The sequence below is a fragment of the Brachypodium distachyon genome, chromosome 2, assembly GCF_000005505.3.
Source record: "Brachypodium distachyon strain Bd21 chromosome 2, Brachypodium_distachyon_v3.0, whole genome shotgun sequence".
Taxonomy (NCBI): Eukaryota; Viridiplantae; Streptophyta; class Magnoliopsida; order Poales; family Poaceae; genus Brachypodium; species Brachypodium distachyon.
Window position 1 is genome coordinate 58,297,500 of NC_016132.3, and position 17,426 is coordinate 58,314,925.

General features: G+C 43.5%; 3 protein-coding genes across 4 annotated transcripts; 2 read left to right on the plus strand and 1 right to left on the minus strand.

Annotated features, from left to right (window-relative positions):
* Positions 1-774: 774 nt before the first annotated feature.
* Positions 775-3,834, plus strand: LOC100846798 (pentatricopeptide repeat-containing protein At3g13880). Its single transcript, XM_003565068.4, has 2 exons — positions 775-2,460; positions 2,642-3,834. Exons 1-2 carry the CDS (start codon positions 821-823, stop codon positions 3,390-3,392), a joined length of 2,391 nt encoding a protein of 796 aa, XP_003565116.3. The 5' UTR covers positions 775-820; the 3' UTR covers positions 3,393-3,834.
* A 3,773-nt stretch (positions 3,835-7,607) lies between these two features.
* LOC100829794 (phosphatidylserine decarboxylase proenzyme 2) lies at positions 7,608-14,615 on the minus strand. 2 transcript variants are annotated; one of them, XM_024459501.1, is made up of 21 exons: positions 14,312-14,615; positions 14,022-14,101; positions 13,472-13,496; positions 13,295-13,354; positions 13,085-13,153; positions 12,633-12,731; positions 12,497-12,547; positions 11,798-11,909; positions 11,640-11,706; positions 11,346-11,501; positions 11,138-11,222; positions 10,898-11,009; positions 10,684-10,784; positions 10,109-10,156; positions 9,545-9,691; positions 9,327-9,422; positions 9,168-9,242; positions 8,958-9,050; positions 8,279-8,365; positions 8,141-8,191; positions 7,608-8,023 (listed from the first exon to the last, which is right to left on the minus strand). In XM_024459501.1, the coding sequence occupies exons 1-21, from the start codon at positions 14,531-14,533 to the stop codon at positions 7,892-7,894; spliced, it is 1,968 nt and encodes a 655-aa protein (XP_024315269.1). In that variant the 5' UTR covers positions 14,534-14,615; the 3' UTR covers positions 7,608-7,891. The 2 variants fall into 2 exon arrangements, with proteins under 2 accessions (XP_024315269.1, XP_024315270.1); XM_024459502.1 differs by lacking the exons at positions 14,022-14,101; positions 14,312-14,615 and having other exon boundaries at positions 11,640-11,731; positions 11,826-11,926; positions 12,633-12,728; positions 13,472-14,015.
* A 554-nt stretch (positions 14,616-15,169) lies between these two features.
* LOC100820990 (NAD(P)H-quinone oxidoreductase subunit O, chloroplastic) lies at positions 15,170-16,820 on the plus strand. The gene is made up of 6 exons (XM_003565069.4): positions 15,170-15,467; positions 15,553-15,608; positions 15,939-16,004; positions 16,128-16,169; positions 16,291-16,350; positions 16,618-16,820. Exons 1-6 carry the CDS (start codon positions 15,242-15,244, stop codon positions 16,645-16,647), a joined length of 480 nt encoding a protein of 159 aa, XP_003565117.1. The 5' UTR covers positions 15,170-15,241; the 3' UTR covers positions 16,648-16,820.
* Positions 16,821-17,426: the final 606 nt, after the last annotated feature.

Here is a 17,426-nt window from a genome sequence, read left to right on the forward strand (position 1 = left end):
AATAATACGCCCTCGGTCTGGGCCAGGCCGATAAGCTCCAGTCGGCCTAGCCAAAGCCGATTAGTTCCAGTTGGTCTGGGCGAAGCCGATGAGTTTCAGTTGGCCTGTGAGAAGCTGATTAGTTTCAGTTGGCCTGTGAGAAGCTGATTAGTTCCAGTTGGTGCCGCCCAAGCCGATTGAAACTAATTAGTTTCCCCAAGCTACTTAATTGCATGATCAATGCATGTTTAAATGGACGTAGCTTGTGTTTCGTACACAAACCCAACAATTGGACTGAAATTAAGAGAGCAAATTAACAGAATCTGTTTACAGAACCGAGGCACAATTGGATTGAAATTGAAAATTAAGAGAGCAGATAGTGCAATCGTGTCTTAGTTCTGTAGCCAGCTTTGGTTCTGTAACCAGTTTCTGTTAATTTGCTTTCTTAATTTCAATCGTGCTTTAATTTCAATCAAATTTTTGGGTTTGTGGACGAAACACAAGCTACGTCATTTACACAATGATCATGCAACTAAGTAGCTTGAGAAAGCTAATTAGTTCTAATCGGCTTGGACGACACCAACTGGAACTAGTCAACTTCGCCCAGGTCAACTGGAACTAACCCAGACCAACTGGAACTAATCGGCTTCGGCCAGGCTGACTGGAGCTAATCGGTCTGGCCCAGACCGAGGGCGTATTATTTTTGAAAATTCTGAAAAACGTGTATTACTTTTAAAAATGATTATTTAATTCGTATTATTGTAAAAAAATTAGTTTCTGCCCTCGCGCCCAAGTTCGAATCAGCCCCGCGTCTCCTCATGCGGAGACGGGGAGCAGCGAGATGCCGCCGCGGGCGCCGCCGCCGTTCCCTTCCCTGGACGCCTTCTACCTCCACCACCTCCGCTCCTGCGCCTCGCTGCCCCAGGCCGCCGCCGTCCACGGCCACATCGCCCGCGCCCACCCTTCCCCTTCCCTGTTCCTCCGCAACACGCTCCTCGCCGCCTACTGCCGCCTCGGCGCCGGGGACACCCACCAGGCCCGCCGCCTGCTCGACGAAATGCCCCGCCGCAACGCCGTCTCCTTCAACCTCCTCATCGACGCCTACTCCCGCGCCGGCCAGACGGAGGAATCCCTGGAGACTTTCTTGCACGCGCACCGTGCTGCCGAGGTCAAGGCCGACCGGTTCACCTACGCGGCGGCGCTCGCCGCGTGCTCGCGGGCTGGGCGCCTGAAGGAGGGCAAGGTCGTGCACGCGCTGGCCGTCCTCGAAGGGCTCGCCGAGGGAGTCTTTGTTTCCAACTCGCTCGTCAGCATGTATGCCAGGTGCGGTGACATGGGCGAGGCGAGGCGGGTGTTCGACGTCACCGAGGAGCGGGACGACGTCTCCTGGAACTCGTTGGTCTCAGGGTACTTACGCGTCGGTGCGCACGAGGAGATGCTGCGGGTGTTTGCTCTGATGCGCCGGTGCGCGATGGGCTTGAATTCTTTCGCTCTCGGCAGCGTCATAAAGTGTTGTTCTGGTGGCGATGGCTCTGTTAGGGGCATTGCGGAGGCAGTTCATGGATGCGTGGTGAAGGCTGGGTTGGACACCGACTTGTTTCTTGCGAGCGCGATGGTTGACATGTACGCCAAGAGAGGCGCCTTGAGTGAAGCTGTTGCGCTGTTTAAGTCGGTGCTTGATCCCAATGTGGTTGTGTTCAATGCCATGATTGCGGGGCTGTGTCGTGATGAGGCTGCGGTTCACAAGGAAGTCGTGAGAGAAGCGCTGAGTCTGTATTCAGAGTTGCAGAGTCGAGGGATGGAGCCTACTGAGTTCACATTCTCCAGCGTCATACGAGCATGTAACCTGGCAGGTGACATTGAATTTGGAAAACAAATACATGGGCAAGTGCTCAAGCACTGTTTCCAGGGAGATGACTTCATTGGGAGCGCACTCATTGATTTGTACTTCAACTCTGCTTGTATGGAAGATGGATTCAGGTGTTTCAGATCTGTTCCTAAGCAAGATGTCGTCACCTGGACAGCGATGATTTCAGGTTGTGTACAAAATGAGCTCTTTGAGAGGGCACTGGCCTTGTTCCATGAATTATTAGGTGTTGGATTGAAACCTGATCCTTTCACTATATCCAGCGTGATGAATGCATGCGCCAGTTTGGCTGTTGTAAGGACTGGCGAGCAGATGCAGTGCTTTGCTACAAAATCTGGTTTTGATCGATTCACTGCCATGGGAAACTCCTGCATACATATGTATGCTAGGTCAGGGAATGTTGAAGCTGCAATTCAGAGGTTTCAGGAAATGGAATCACATGATGTCGTCTCTTGGTCTGCAATAATATCAAGCCATGCACAGCATGGCTGTGCAAGACAGGCTTTACAGTTTTTCAATGAAATGGTGGGTGCAAAGGTGGTGCCAAATGAGATTACTTTTCTTGGTGTCCTTACTGCATGTAGCCATGGGGGATTGGTTGACGAGGGACTCAGGTAAGCCTTCATCATTTTCTTGTCAGATCATTCATTAAGGTCTCTGTGGATTTTACTGTCTTAAGAGTATGAAACGAACTTTGAGGTTTTTGGGTTGCTGGAGTGCATCTTACTGTCTTAGAATTAGAATAGAGTTATTCTTGTTCCTCATGGCTCCATTTTCTTTCTTGGTATCATGCAGGTATTATGAAATCATGAAAATGGAATATGGGTTGTGCCCAACAGTAAAGCATTGCACATGTGTTGTTGATCTCCTTGGCCGAGCTGGGAGACTGGCTGATGCTGAGGCTTTTATAAGGGACTCAATTTTCCATGATGAACCTGTTGTCTGGCAGTCTCTACTAGGATCATGTCGTATTCATCGAGACATGGAGAGGGGTCAACTTGTTGCCGACAGGATAATGGAACTACAACCTGCTTCCTCGGGGTGCTATGTAAATCTGTACAACATGTACCTGGATGCTGGGGAGCTCTCCTTAGGTTCAAAAATCAGAGATCTGATGAAAGAGCGAGGTGTGAAGAAAGAACCTGGTCTTAGCTGGATTGAACTAAGGTCTGGAATTCACTCTTTTGTTGCCGGTGACAAGTCCCATCCAGAGTGCAATGCAATATACACGAAACTGGCTGAGATGCTTTCCAAGATTGATAAATTGACAACCACCGATACTTCCTGCATAGAGTGGGTTGAAACCACTGGTAGAGAGCAAAATTGGATGAATTGCCACAGCGAGAAACTAGCTGTGGCATTAGGAATTATTCATTTACCACAGTCAGCACCTATACGAGTGATGAAGAACTTGAGAGTCTGCCGTGACTGCCATTCAACTATGAAGTTGATATCGAAGAGCGAATGTAGAGAGATAATCTTGAGAGATGTGATTCGCTTCCATCACTTCAGAGATGGCTCATGTTCCTGTGGTGATTACTGGTAATGACCAGTTCAGGTAAATATGACACATTGTCATGCCTATTGATCTACCGCAGTTATGATTCAAAAACAGTTCTCGGTGATGAGTAATTTCAGAAGGAACTGTAAGATGGAGACATGTGAAATCGACACGGGTCATTGTTTCCTGAGATGTACTTGACATAATGGTTATGGGCTCTTTACCGTGGGTTACAGGAGAGATATGCTGCAGTCTTGTGTTCCCTGATTTAACCAACGAAGCAAGTCAAGGGCTACCAGTTTTAAGTCACCTGAGAGTAGTTTGTACAGATGAGTGATATCTCGTTTTTCTAGTTTGTTGAGACAGGTTTCAGCTAGAGTTTTGCTGGTTCTACCATTTTATATGAACTTGACGTTGTACACATACACTTCTCTGTTTTCCCCAGAAACTATTTAGATTACAACCCTTTGAACCTGGTATTTGCACACGTGATAAGAATTGACCAAGTTGACTGCCACATGTCCAACCGACAGGTCCGGCTACCTCCTCTACTCCCAGCAGTCGTTCTCTTCTAGTCGTCGGGCCTCATGGCTGCAAAGTCAGGGCCGTGGGGATTGCGGTTGCTGCGAGTTGGAGCAGAGAGGAAGCCAGCAGGCGGTGCCGACGGTCGAGCTAGTTGTCGGAGCTACGAGAGAAGAGGAGGGGAAGCAGCTTTGGCGGCGGGGCTACGAGAAAGAGGAAGATTGGAAGATGTTATGTTGGTGTCCTAGTTGGCATGGCAGTCAACTTGGTCAAGTCTTTCCACGTGTGAGAAAATCAGTTCCAAACATGGCCAGGGGTAATCCCAACGGTATGTAGTTCGGGATGTCTTGTAATTGCCCATATTTTTTTTGTAAGAGTAAAATACATCAACGGTCTTAATATTATTGAGGTGTTAAATTAGTCCTAAAATTATTAAACTGCATATTTATATCATAATTATTTATTAAGTTGATCATGCCAGGAGCTGTGGCTTCGGAGCACTTGACCGGCTGTCGTGACACGTCCGCCGAATAGTTGGGGGAAAATCACATATAACCCTCCACAAAAGCCTGACACAGGAAGGTTGTGCAGCTGGTCTCTGGATCAAAAAATAAAGAGGCACAAAAAATGCTCAAATTTAAAACCGAAGGTAAAAAGGCCCTGTGAGTGAGCCACGACCGTCCTGTTGGAGTGATTTTCTTTTGCCCTCGTTGGAAGGCCCACCGTCAGTTGGCCGTCGTGACATTCAATATTTCTTCTATGGTTATAAAAAATATTTTAGTTAATTTAGTTTTTATATGTTTTGTTAATTTTTATAGTTATTGTATAGTTCATGTTTCATCTTTTTTTTGCATTAATTTCTTTACAGTACATCATATAATATATTGTGAACTAGTTAAATACACGAGTGTTACTACAAAATTGAAATTATGTATTGCATGAGTTGTTTAAGTTCTTGTGTATTAAATGAGTTGTTTAATGTCTCTTATTACTCAATTTTGTGCTAAATATTAATCATATCAAAGTATACGTCAAATCAACTACAACATGAAGATTGTGATATAAATATCTACCATATAGAATAGATGATAATTAATATGATATGCTAGCAGTTCCTCGATGTAATGAATAAACAATCACCAATTCAGATTTTTATAAGTGTAAGTATATAGTTATAGTTTTGCTTCCAGAGACAACTCTAGTAGATATTTGACATAATAAACAAACCTTTGGGAACGAATTGGCCTCATGGTGGGCACAAATTGGCTGATTTGGGGGAACAGGTTAGCCGATTTGGGCTCATGGTGGGCACGAATTGGATGGTTTGAGAATGAATTGGAAACCAATTACAGCTCGTTTGGCACCCATCTTTTGGGCTTAGAATTCTGGAACTCATTTAAAATTCAAGAAAACTTGTTTGGCTGACACAGGTTTGGATACCAATTTCTCTCGAAAAGACATCATTTCTCTGAGATTGTCTCTCACTCTACAAATCCATGTAGTAGACAAACATGATTTTTGAACCTGGAATTCACATTGAACCAAAGGAAATCCTATCAAAAATCGGATTTATTTCATTTCTACCAGATGAAATGAAATGAGGGGTGACAAACAAGCCGTTAGATGATTTGGTTCGACTTGGGAACGAATTGGCCTCGTGGAAGAGCGAATTGACCGTACCCCTCGATGGCGACATGAATGCCAAGCCGTGCTCCTCATGGCAGGCAGCTCCTGCGGCAAGCCGACTCGCATCGCTAAAAATGAGGGCGACGGAGCGTGCGACCTCTCAAGGCAGTGTGGTGCAGCTCTCGGATGTAGCTGCGAGGCAGCGTGGCAGGAACGGACGGCTCAGACACTACAATGGTCTCGTCGGACGAGAGGAAGGACGCAAAGAAGAAATGGCAGCGGGTTGGGTCGGGTCGAAACCCGGTAAGAATCCGACGTGGACTAGTTATTGGGCGCCAAAGTCCATCTGTCACCTTACAGGCGGGCCCGCCATGTCAGAAACGCCGTCAATTCGTCTAATAAGGCAGGTTATTGAAAAAAAGCTAGACCCAAAAGTTGTGGCTCACCAAACCCCAAGAGTTGTGCCTTTCTGAAATCATAACCCTAAAAGGTGTGGTTTCCTTGAAATGATAGGCACAATCTCTTTGGCCTAACGGATGGACCAAGCTAGTAAAACATGATACATTACTTCTCTACAATATATCAACGGTGGCTGCCAAGATAGTGAATGTTTGAGAGGATAACATGTGCTTCTTCGTCAGTTGGCCCATGATCAAATTAATAGATGCAAAAGGCCAGTACACTTAGGGTGCGTTTGGTTCTGCTTTGCTTTTGGAGAAAACTGTTTTGCTTTTTTTCTGTGGAAAAGCTGCTTTGCTTTTCCTGCTGTGGAAAAACAGGAAGCATGTTTGGCTAGGACAACTGCTTTTACTTTTGTAATTATCTGAAGACTGTTTATATGCGAATTGATCGTAAATTTATGATCTTTGCATTGATTGAGACGACGAAGAAAAAATTAATTTTGATTCTAATTATTGTTTACATAAGAAATAAAGACTTTCGTTTTATAATATAACACAAAATATATATGGTTCACGTGATAATGTGTGCCATGGACATAGCTAAACTACCTCGCTCGCAGCAAACAAAGCATTGGCGATCCTATCACGACTAATGTTCATGGTAACCACGCCAGATCCCTTGGGAACGACATATCCGTTCTCTCCCTCTGGACCGTCATCCCCTTGTGTCGTTCCAACCTCGGCCCCTTCAGGCATGTACTCTTCATCTGCATCACAGCTATCGAATTCCACATCGGGCAACTTGCTATCACAAATGAAATTGTGCAAGGCAATGCAAGCTAGAATGATCGTCATTTGTGCTCGAGGCTTGAAACTTGGCGTAGATTTTAATATGCGCCACTTTTGCTTCAGAACCGCAAATGAACGCTCAATGACATTGCGAAGGGATGACTGCAAAAAGTTGAATATCTCGTCCCTCCGAAGTGCACGGCCACAAGAAAACGGGAAGAAATAAGACATTGCTTGTTCGTTGGGTTGCGTTAGGAATTGGAACAACGGGTGAGAATTAGGTAAAAGCTTTAATAAACCATATAAGCATCTTCATGCATGTAACGACATGAATATTTATTACCCATGCAAGCAATAGGTAAAGCAAACAACTGTTCAAAGAAGAACATACAAAATTACAAATGCCATATAAACTATTTCCGAGATGAGATGGAATTTAGTACACGCTACCACTTCAAAACAATGTAACTTTGACGAGCAGTACAAGCAGTGAATTCGCCTCGAAAACCAAATGGCCATGTACCATCAACGACTCGAGCACTAATTGTTGCCTCCACGGAGTGGAAAACAGTGTAGTGCTGTAGCTCAACCGTGCTAAGCTTGCTAGTGTGCTCGATACTATAGGAGAGGAGCTGCTCACCCTGTGAACCGTACTCGGCTAGATTGGTACAGGTGGATTTCACACAACTTTTAAATTTTTAGAGGGGGTTAATGAGTTATACTACTGTAGTTTATTTTTGAATTATTAACTCCTAGAATTCTCCTGAAAATCCTGTGAAATTAATCCACGACACCTCTCAAAACGAGGCGACCTCTCCTGCTTTAACCACCTGACCAGATTGTAACAAGACTCAACAAGAGGATTGGCCGGTGGTTGGATCCTTGTTTTCCACAGAAAACTTTCGTGGGTGAAAATCAAACATAAAATATGTGCATCGCAGATTTTCGCTACGAAAATAAATGACAGATTTTTTTTTTAACAATCACTTGCTCCAACAAATTTGGATATTCTTCACCTGATGCACAAAGGATGATCTAACTAAGAAGTCGGCTAACTACTGAGACAACACTACAAATGGATCTGACGTAAGATAATACGATGATACACTTTCTACTAATTCATTGTTCCTGCAAGCTGTATCTACAGGTACTTTACAGTTATGTAACATGGTGCGCTGCACTCCCTCGTTCCTCTCATTCAAGTGATCATTTCTGCAGCTCCGGGACTTGTAGCTCTTTCTTCCGTTTGGAGATGCCCAGCGTCGTGCCAACCTGGACAAGCGTTTCCAGCGATCTTTCACTGTTGGCTAGAAGATCAGCATCGAATTGTATAGCATCCTGCAATCAAAAGACCGCGTCAACTTGGAGCAAGAGATGCTAGAATATTTATGGAGTTGTTTGGCAGTATATAAAATAAAAATAGTAGGAAGAACAGGGGGATAAAGAATGACTAACCTTCTCAAAGACACATATTACCGTGCTCCCTCCAAATGAGAAATACCCAAACTGGGAGACAAGAGAATGAGTTAGATAACTGAACAGACCAGCACAAGCAGCAAAAAAGTCGCAAATAAGGGAGAATGCGAAGGAAACCTCATCTCCCTTGTGCACGTAGTCGCCCTTTTCTTTCAGGAATGTGATGCTTCCTACCATTGTTGCTCCAATGGCAACAAACGCCACCTGGACCATGTTATTAGAAAAAACAGGGCATGGTCAGTGAAGACAAAGTTCAGAAAGCTACTGGATTGCGGTACTAGGTGACAGACTTGTGCAAATAATCATCGATAACTAACGAGGAGCCTATGGAAGTAAATATGGCAATGCTCAAAGATGTTTTTTGTGCACAACAGCACAAGGTCATATCAAGGAAAAAGAAAGCACAAACCGTTGCTATGAAGCAATAGAAGACATTGACATTAGTACTTTTGACTTTAAAAGAATAAACACTAAGTGATAGTCTAAGCATTTGAAAAGACAATCTTGATAAACTGTAGTGGCAGACTCCATAAATGCAATCCTTACAGCAGTATCATTAGGCACAGCCTCAAGGTTATATGGCATCATACTCCCTCCGATCCATAAAAAGTGTCGCCCACTTAGTACAAAATTTGTACTAACTTAGTACAAAATGGGCAACACTTTTTATGGATCAGAGGGAGTACTAAGTAGGTTTGCCCATGGCAAGATAGGACAAATCAATTCAGATCTTCCGCGGCAGGAATAGAAGTAAGCTGTTGTCTGGCAGTATACAAGAAAAAGGGACAAGACAAACCTTTCCAAACTCTGAAGTTGAGATGATTGAGACAACTCTTTTATTCTCGGTGAATACATTACAATACTTGCTGTTTACAGCAATAGGATTGACCTATCAAACGAAAAAAGATATGAGATCCAGTCATTTAATGCTGAGAACAAAAGAGTACATACACAAATATATTCCTTTATACACAAGTTAAAGCATGTCAAAAAGAATATTCTGTACCGTGTACAAGCATCCAGGAATTTCCACAAATTTCTCTACAGTTCCTGACACAGGTACATGAAACCTGTGGTAATCCTGCAAATTACAAATTGCAAAATATAAATCACAAATTGCAAAATGTAAATTGCACGGGTTCTTCTAATGGAATTAAAGCTGTACCTGAGGTGCAAGCCGAAAAATTACCAACGATCCATTGTTTAACTCATTACAGTGCACATCTGCCCCTAGGAGACCCTCAATTGAAAATTTGCGACCCTAGGAACAGAAGATAGAGTACAATGAGACTTCAACCAAACACTATCGTAAAAGATACTGTATCATTTTGTCCTTATAAGAACATGATCCTTCTTTATTAACGTAGTAAAGTAATGTGTTACCTTAACCCAAAATCTTGTGCTCTCATCAACAGAACTAAAAGCCATCAAACGGCAATCGGCAGCACAGGTAGCAATACTGTTCTGATCATTGTATGCAATCGGCCTGGCACTAGGCTTCAATTGTCTTACGAAAAAATCATTAAATGTCTGCAAACACAAGTATGAATTAGAATAAGCTCATAAGTACATACATATACAAAAAAAAGTGTCAACTTGATACTTAAAAAAATGGATAGTATGTCAATAACAAACTAGTGAGTCGTTTGAAACAGATGATGCATTATTAGGCGATTTCATGTTGGCTACTTCTACTTAGCTGCTTCAGGCAAACGACAAGACTAACGGTTCATGCTTCTAGTGGTTGAGCCAGAGAAACCACTATAAAGACTAGTGAAGAAACTTGACTATTTCATTTAACATACCATTAAGATATTATGATAATGATGTGATGGACAAACTTGACTACAAAGATAATGTGTGCACTGACATACAAAACCAGAACAAGGAAGAGGGTGAAATAAGTAAAAAAAAGAAAAGAAGCAGAGGCAGATAAAGCTAGCATACCTTAAAACTTTCAATAGGGTCCTTGGTCTCATCCATATTAATTTGACCCTGCATTTATATGGAAAATATATCAAGTAAACAGTTCAGAAACAGGCAGTTCCCAATCAGTTGATGGAAAAACAAGAACCTTGCTTGGAATTACGACATGGCATGTTTAGAATGAACTTTTTATTCACAATGCAGTCTGTGTATCTCCCTACGAACTATTTGAAGATACATGGTACAAAAGACAAAAGAATAACAGTTGCGAGATGTCACAAAAAGAATCATAAAACAACCTTCGATCCACGTTACTTATGTGCCTGAAAATTATAAGTAAAAACTACTGGTTGCTAGAACCAAAATTGCTCCAACATGTAAATGCTACTTGCAGCTTGAAAGCATATGCGATAGAAACAAAATGAAAAAAAAGGACCATCGGCAATCATAACTCAAACAGAAATGGCGAATAGACAAATCAAGTAACATATAGGTAAGACCACAGAATTTTGCACATAATATGCTCTCTGCAGTTTGTTAGGTTTGTATGTAGAGTGCAGTTGCCTGTATGACTTCAACAGCAAAAAATTCCATACCATAAATAACTCGAGGAACTTTGGAATATCTTTGGCAGATTCTGGCGAGTTCATCTTTTTCCCTTGCTTCTCAGAAAGGTTCTTCAAGATATCTTTGACACCTGCACAAAGGTCAACTCCAATTACACAGAGGTATCAATGCAAAAGGTTCTCTGGTGTATCCATCAAAAGACCAAGGACCCTATTGGAAATTTTAAGGTATGTTCCAACATACCAGTATCAATAAGAGTGAGCCCTACTTTTGATTGATATAAAGCCCTCATGGACAACACAATCTTCCCATCTATTGCTTCTTCAACTAGCCTCTTTGTTCGACGATCGAAAACCTAATTCATGTTCTTGAGTTAGCGAAAGGAATGAGCAATGCAACGGAAGTATCTTCATATTACATAATGGTTGGTCGTAAACTATGCGATAAGAGTATGATGAAGTTAATGTAACTAATGAAACCTACCAGAATATGCGAAGCAGTAGAGCCAGAGCGCAAACCAACATCGTATGAGGAAAAATTAGCCCATTCACTAAGTTTAAACATCCACCTGTACATGACAAGTATTACTATATGACTACAGAATAAATCGCTGGTACTGAATGAAATTCCAAAAAGTATCAGTTAAATATCTGTGTGGTAGCTAGACTCATCAGTATGTGAACTGTCTTACCCATATGAGGCTTGCTTATCCGTTAGAAATCCCCCAGTCATAATCTGATTGCCCGTGCCCTCATCAAAGCAAAGTGTCATGTGTATCATATCATTTATGTTATCATACTTCCCAAGACTTTCACCACAGACGGGACAGTTACTGATAATTGGTTCTCTGAAAAAAGGAACAGATCATAACAAATGATACTATTAAATGTTAGAGCTAATCAATATGATTAAACTTAATCCTCAAAAAGAATATGATTAAACTAGGAAACAGAACTAAAACATGAAAAAGGCAATTATTTGTTACTTCTCTTGTTGGTCAGCTAGTAGGGCTGCTAGTTCATCCATGTCAACTATGTCATCGCCATTTGTATCTGCTTGGCGGAAAAGCTCTTCAATCTAGAGAATTATACAAACTAATAAGATATACTAAGCACTTCAGAGAAGGGACAGAAGGAACATAACCTCCAAACAAATGGAGAAGAAGTTCAACCTTATTAACTGCTAGCCCGTTACCAAAAGCTTTCATCAAGTCCGAAAATTCAGATAAGGAAAGCTTCCCGTCTTCATTATAGTCCTGCCATAACAAGAGTACTGTTGTGCTTTGTAGGGTGGATTATAAAGAATTGAGGGCAATACGTGCAATGTGAAATAAGACATTTAAAAAGAATGTGATTTTGCTCAGGTGTTTGGTGAGCACTGAGCACGAGTAAAACACAACAAAGATTGACGAAAACTGTCCTTGAATTGAATGGTTAATAGCAGCAACAGCAGCAAAAATAGTCATGAGGTGCAACAATTGTAAATGAGAGATATAAAAATGCATAGACAATTGGATTTATATTTATCTGCTATATTTGGTGAGAACAGATGCAAGGAATAGCTGATTGTAAAGAGCTTCTGAATGATTCTGACTACTAAACTCTTAATAGATCTGCTTATGTACAAGTTCGCTGCAGCTTTATCTTGCTTAGCTTTGTTTGTACGGTTCTAAGTTCAGACTTAGCTTTCTAACCACTTTCAACTTTACTCAAACATCACAAGTTCACAGTTAATCAAAAACACCATATGGAACTATGATTTGCTCCATTGTTTAAGCAACAAGATAATCAAGCACCAATCAAATATGAAAACAGCTTATGTTAACCAATACTGAAAACATACCACTATAGCTAAGACCCGACGTGCAAAGCTTTGTTCTGTTTCAACAGGATCCTGCAACAGAACTGCAAATTTTAGTACTTGGAAAATGTTCCAGGAGTGTTGATAACAAAAGAAAGAAAACAGAAAGAGCAGTTACTTCGATGTGGCAGGATATGGATATGGTACCCATGGTATTAGTGGATGATGACGGGTCCAACAAAGCAAGGTCCTCAATGTGTTCCTTGTCCAAGTCCTGCTATAAGAAGTGTTAGTCGATAATATTCAAATATCAAAACTTAAAAAACGTCCAGAAAGTTGTAAACAATACCATTTTGTCTAATCATGGCACAGTAAGATCGATGGTACACAAATATTTATTACAAAATTCAAGTCTAGATCTGTGAAGTAGGATGACACAATGCGGATATGTGACTACACATATATATTTGAACGAAGCAAAATATTCTACACAATGCTACTCCCTTGGGTCTTGAATAAAATATGCTCAATCTCATGAAATAAGATACAGAGGATATTTGTTTCTCAAAATAAAAATAAAACAGAGAGAAAATTTAACTAAGAATGGGACCACAAAAAGATCAGTGTTACCTTAGTGAGCAAATCAAAGAGATCAACTTCACAGTAACCAACCAAGGTATTCTTGGAAAACCGATTAGTCTGCAAAGTTGTAGAAAACAAATGTAATCTCACTGGATCAAAATGTTGTGTTGACTTAGAATTTAAAAAATCTTCAAAGCCTTCATGCCAATTATTTGCTTATGTGTGTGGAATGCTTACAGCAGAAACATAGCAGCATACCTCAAAAACAGATATACGTGCAATATGAGGCCCATTTGTTTCCACTACGACTTTCTTTTCCTGCAAATTTATAAACATTATCTGTAAATCTACACAGCTCCATAATCAATCGAGGAAACCATGCCATTGGACAAAAAGTAACAAAAGGTAGCAGAAAAAAACTTGCAGCTTACTCACTGAGTTCCAGACAGGTCTGTGAGTACTGCAGAATGTGTTTGTAGTTGGAAAACATCAGCAAGAACAAGTAAAAACAACAAAAGACAAATCAAGGGCATTAGATGTGTGTAACATGATCCTACACAGGATATAATTCATATCAGAAGAAAGTAAAGGTAACGCAGATTCACAAGATGAAGCAGTTCAGTTACAGTATTCACTATTTTTCCCAGTTCAGTATCATAGACCATGAGAAGTCGGATCACTGTGATCAAGTGAAAAATTCAGAAGAAGAAAAATAAAAGGCCTGCAAATCTGCACTAAAACCACGACAAGTATTTAGGAACGGGTCGCATACGTTTCCAGATAGAAGAATATTCATAAATTAATCCATTAATCCCTAAGCAAGGCTTGTACTGAAACTTGTCATAACACGAGGAGCTTAACTATTAACTAGTACTAGACATATCAGTTCATCAACCATGGACAGCACCAAGACGAGTCCATGATCCGAACAAGCATAGAACTAGAAATGGTAATGCTAGTACAGTACAGGTAACGTTAACTCAACTTGTCGGAGGTCTCGGTGCGGTAGGTGCGCTCCCCGAGCGAGAGGCAGGCGAAGAACTTGTCCTTGAGCCGCATGTCCGCCTGAATTGGGGACCGCCATGCGATAACCAACCAACCAACCAGGAGGAAATCAGTCACGAACTAAACCAAACTGCATAACCGAAGCGCGCGCCAACAGACAGAAAAATTCAGAACCGCCAGTTCGTCGCGGTTCCTTCCTTCCGCCCACACCCTGGAGACTGACCGGCGGGCGGGGTGGTTGGTTGTTAGAGAGGGAGAGCGAGAAGGTACCTTGACTATCCGGATGCGCGCGATGCCGGCGAACTCGTCGGCGGCGACGGCGACGGCGGGCCTCGAGCCCGAGTCGGCAGCGGCTCCGTCGCGGTCGCGGTCGCTGTCGCGGGCGCTGTGGCGGTGGCGGAGGCGCAGGCGGGTGCGGAACCGCGCGAAGCGGGACGGCAGCGGGGGCTCGGCGCCGGCGCCATTGTTGTGCCGGGAGGCCGAGTGGCCCATCTGTCAGCGGCGAGGGATGGTGGAGTTGTTGGTGAGAGGAGAGGAGACCACCAGAGTGGGATTTGTTGGCGTTGGAATTGAAGCCGCCGGCCCAGATGGAAAGACGAGGCGCTTTCTTAATGTTCTGACGCTGTGGGGCCGGGGTTTTGGCGGGTCCCGCGTGTCGGTGACATGAGCAGACGGGCAGTTGATGGCTGGGCCCCGCGTTCGTGGCACGTGTTTGGAGGGTGGGGGCGGCGGCACGGGGCCCACTGCCAGAGACGGGATTGGTTTCTACGAATTTCTCACATCCATCTCGCCCTTTTCATCCATCTACTCTGCCACTTTGCTTTGTCGACTTTTCCAAGATTTTTAATTCCTCCTGTCATGCAGTGACAGGCAGGCTGACAGCAGCTTCGGAAACATGGTTCCCCAATCAGATCCTGCCTGTCAGCATTTCCTACGTACACGCAGCCCCACTTGCGCACCCGCTAGCTGTAGTACAGTAGTATCGGACACGAGACTGAAGTTTTTTTTTTTTTTTTGGAGAATGGAAGGCGGAAGAATGGAGGGCCCGGGAACGTGTTTCCGGAAAGGGCCGGGTGTGACGGGCCGGCCCAGCAGCGCATACGTACTAGGCAGCCCGGAGCCAGAGAGCCACCTTATCCGCCCGCGGTGTAACTTCTCGTGGCTGCCTGCGTTGCGTACGTCTCGGCCAGCCAGCCAGCCATGGAAGCCCTCGCCTCCTCCTCGCCCCGGCTGGCTCTCTTCTCCCGCACAGCAACGGCCGCAAACTGGGCCTCGTCGTCGTCGTTGGTCAGGCGGAGTCCTGCTGCCCGTGTCAAGGCCGCCGCAGAGCCGGCCGGCGAAGCGAAGCCGGCCGCCGCCGCCGCCGCGACAGCCGATGGCGCGCCGGCGCCCAAGAAGATCCTGAAGAAGAAGCCCGTCTACTCCAGTAAGACACGCAGTTCGCGAAATTACGTGCGCCATGCAAATTAACTGAACCTGATTTCGCATCATCCGTGTGGATCTGTGTGCAGTGAAGAAAGGGCAGATTGTGCGCGTGGAGAAAGAAAAGTACCTAAACAGCATAAATGTAAGTGTACTGTCTCTAGATCATGAACCGATGCCGATGCATTCCATTTCATTTGATCAGATTTCCGTCCAGTGTATATATATATGTTATTTTCGAAATTCTGTCAGTGTTCGTCAGGAACCGAAACGCTTCTGTCACGGTAGAAATTTAATTAAAACCCTGTTTGCAAATACTCCCTCCCATCCTAAATTCTCGTCGTTGTTTTAGTTCAAATTTGCACTAAAACAACGACAAGAATTTAGGATCCGAGGTAGTATCAATTATTCCGGCGACGAGTAAACTTTAATTTGCTAGGATCTGAATAATGTTCATATCATCTGTTGATTTCAGTACCTGTCAGTGGGCCATCCCCCCTTCTACAAGGGGCTTGACTACATTTACGAAGACCGTGGCGAGGTAATGAAAATTAATTAGCTTCAATGCTCCTAGCTTTAGTATGTGTCACTCTCATCAATAAGTTATCTCTTGTTCAGGTTTCAGTTTACTGACTAATTAATCTCGACCACCGACCAAATGCAGGTTCTGGACATCAGAGTCTTTGAAACCGGAGAATATGCCCTGGTAATTAGAGCTACGTGGTTTCGATCATGATTCGTGCGTTTAAGTTTTAGAAGAATCTTAATCAATTATCGGTTGTCTCGGTCAGTTCCTTGTGACTGAATTATGTATCATGTGCATGCAGATCGCGTGGGTAGGGATTCCAACCCCTCCGGCTTGGCTACCGACTTACATGCTCATCAAGGTAATACTCTTTGAATTAATTAAATGTCTTAATACTGCATCCAATTGTAGCTTGTTGATTTGGACATGGCCGGACACATGGTTTGTCATACAACCATCTGGTCCTATGCTTTCCTTGATTAAATGACCATATGAATATTTAACGTCTAATGGCTGTGGACGTATTTTCACATGAACCTACATTAAGTATGATTTCCATACGATAAGCCCGACTATTAATTTATTCGGTTAATATTTATTTGTGATCCGATTTTTCTCCCTTTTGCAGTCGGACAAGCTCGACTACGAGAGAATGTGATTGGTGGATGAGAGTTTGCACAGAATCAGGAAAGATGATTTATTGTCCACAGATTCATTGTTGTGCCACGTTGCTCCATGGATTTATACAAACCTGAGGAGTTGTAAGAAGAACCAAAAGTGAAAATACAAAAGTTGTTCTATTTGAATACATTTTTTCCCTTTTGTTTTTGATGACGCGGATGATCATATGGCATGGATCTCACATCTTGCCCACTTTAGGTTAACCAATTTGCTCAGAAAAAAATTTGTTTGGGCTTTGTGCCAATGGCTACAACTGTCAGGGTTTTAGCAAAACTCGTTTGCCTCGTTTGGGTATCTAGAACTAATAAACCGTTTTTTAGTTATACTAGCAGAATGCCCGTGCGCTGCCACGGCCAAGAAAGCCATTTTTGGGTCTTTTTTTTTTCCTTTGGGCCAGCTTCCCCGAGAGCGTCCAGCCATGCCCGCACGAGCGTTCGTGCCCGTCTTCCTCCTAGCACCAAAAGCAGCACACATGTGCGCCGGCCGCCGCAGTCTCCGTCCTCGACGACGCCTTCTCGACCCGCAACCAGTCCAGGTGCTCTGAACTGTATCCCATGGCCCTTCCCATTCTTTTCCCCTCCTCAATCATCCCCCATAATCACGGCCGAACCGCCTTAGCGCACGTTGTTGTAGCGGCTCCCGTTGGTCCAGATCAACACGCCGGGGATGAGGGCTGAGAGAACGAACATGTTTCCCTGTTTTCTGTGGAATTAAACAGCTGCTGAACCGCATTAGCGCGCGTTGTCGTAGCGGCTC

Bases quoted from the DNA above. Each gene is read 5' to 3' on its own strand.
- LOC100846798 (XM_003565068.4), top strand. From the start codon at position 821: ATGCCGCCGCGGGCGCCGCCGCCGTTCCCTTCCCTGGACGCCTTCTAC. The intron at 2,461-2,641 runs GTAAGCCTTCAT...GGTATCATGCAG, and splicing joins TTGGTTGACGAGGGACTCAG to GTATTATGAAATCATGAAAA.
- LOC100829794 (XM_024459501.1), bottom strand. From the start codon at position 14,533: ATGGGCCACTCGGCCTCCCGGCACAACAATGGCGCCGGCGCCGAGCCC. The intron at 13,497-14,021 runs GTTGAGTTAACG...CACATTCTGCAG, and splicing joins CGCACCGAGACCTCCGACAA to TACTCACAGACCTGTCTGGA. The intron at 9,243-9,326 runs GTACAGCTTTAA...TGTAATTTGCAG, and splicing joins TTTTTCGGCTTGCACCTCAG to GATTACCACAGGTTTCATGT.
- LOC100820990 (XM_003565069.4), top strand. From the start codon at position 15,242: ATGGAAGCCCTCGCCTCCTCCTCGCCCCGGCTGGCTCTCTTCTCCCGC. The intron at 15,609-15,938 runs GTAAGTGTACTG...TGTTGATTTCAG, and splicing joins AGTACCTAAACAGCATAAAT to TACCTGTCAGTGGGCCATCC. The intron at 16,005-16,127 runs GTAATGAAAATT...GACCAAATGCAG, and splicing joins TTTACGAAGACCGTGGCGAG to GTTCTGGACATCAGAGTCTT.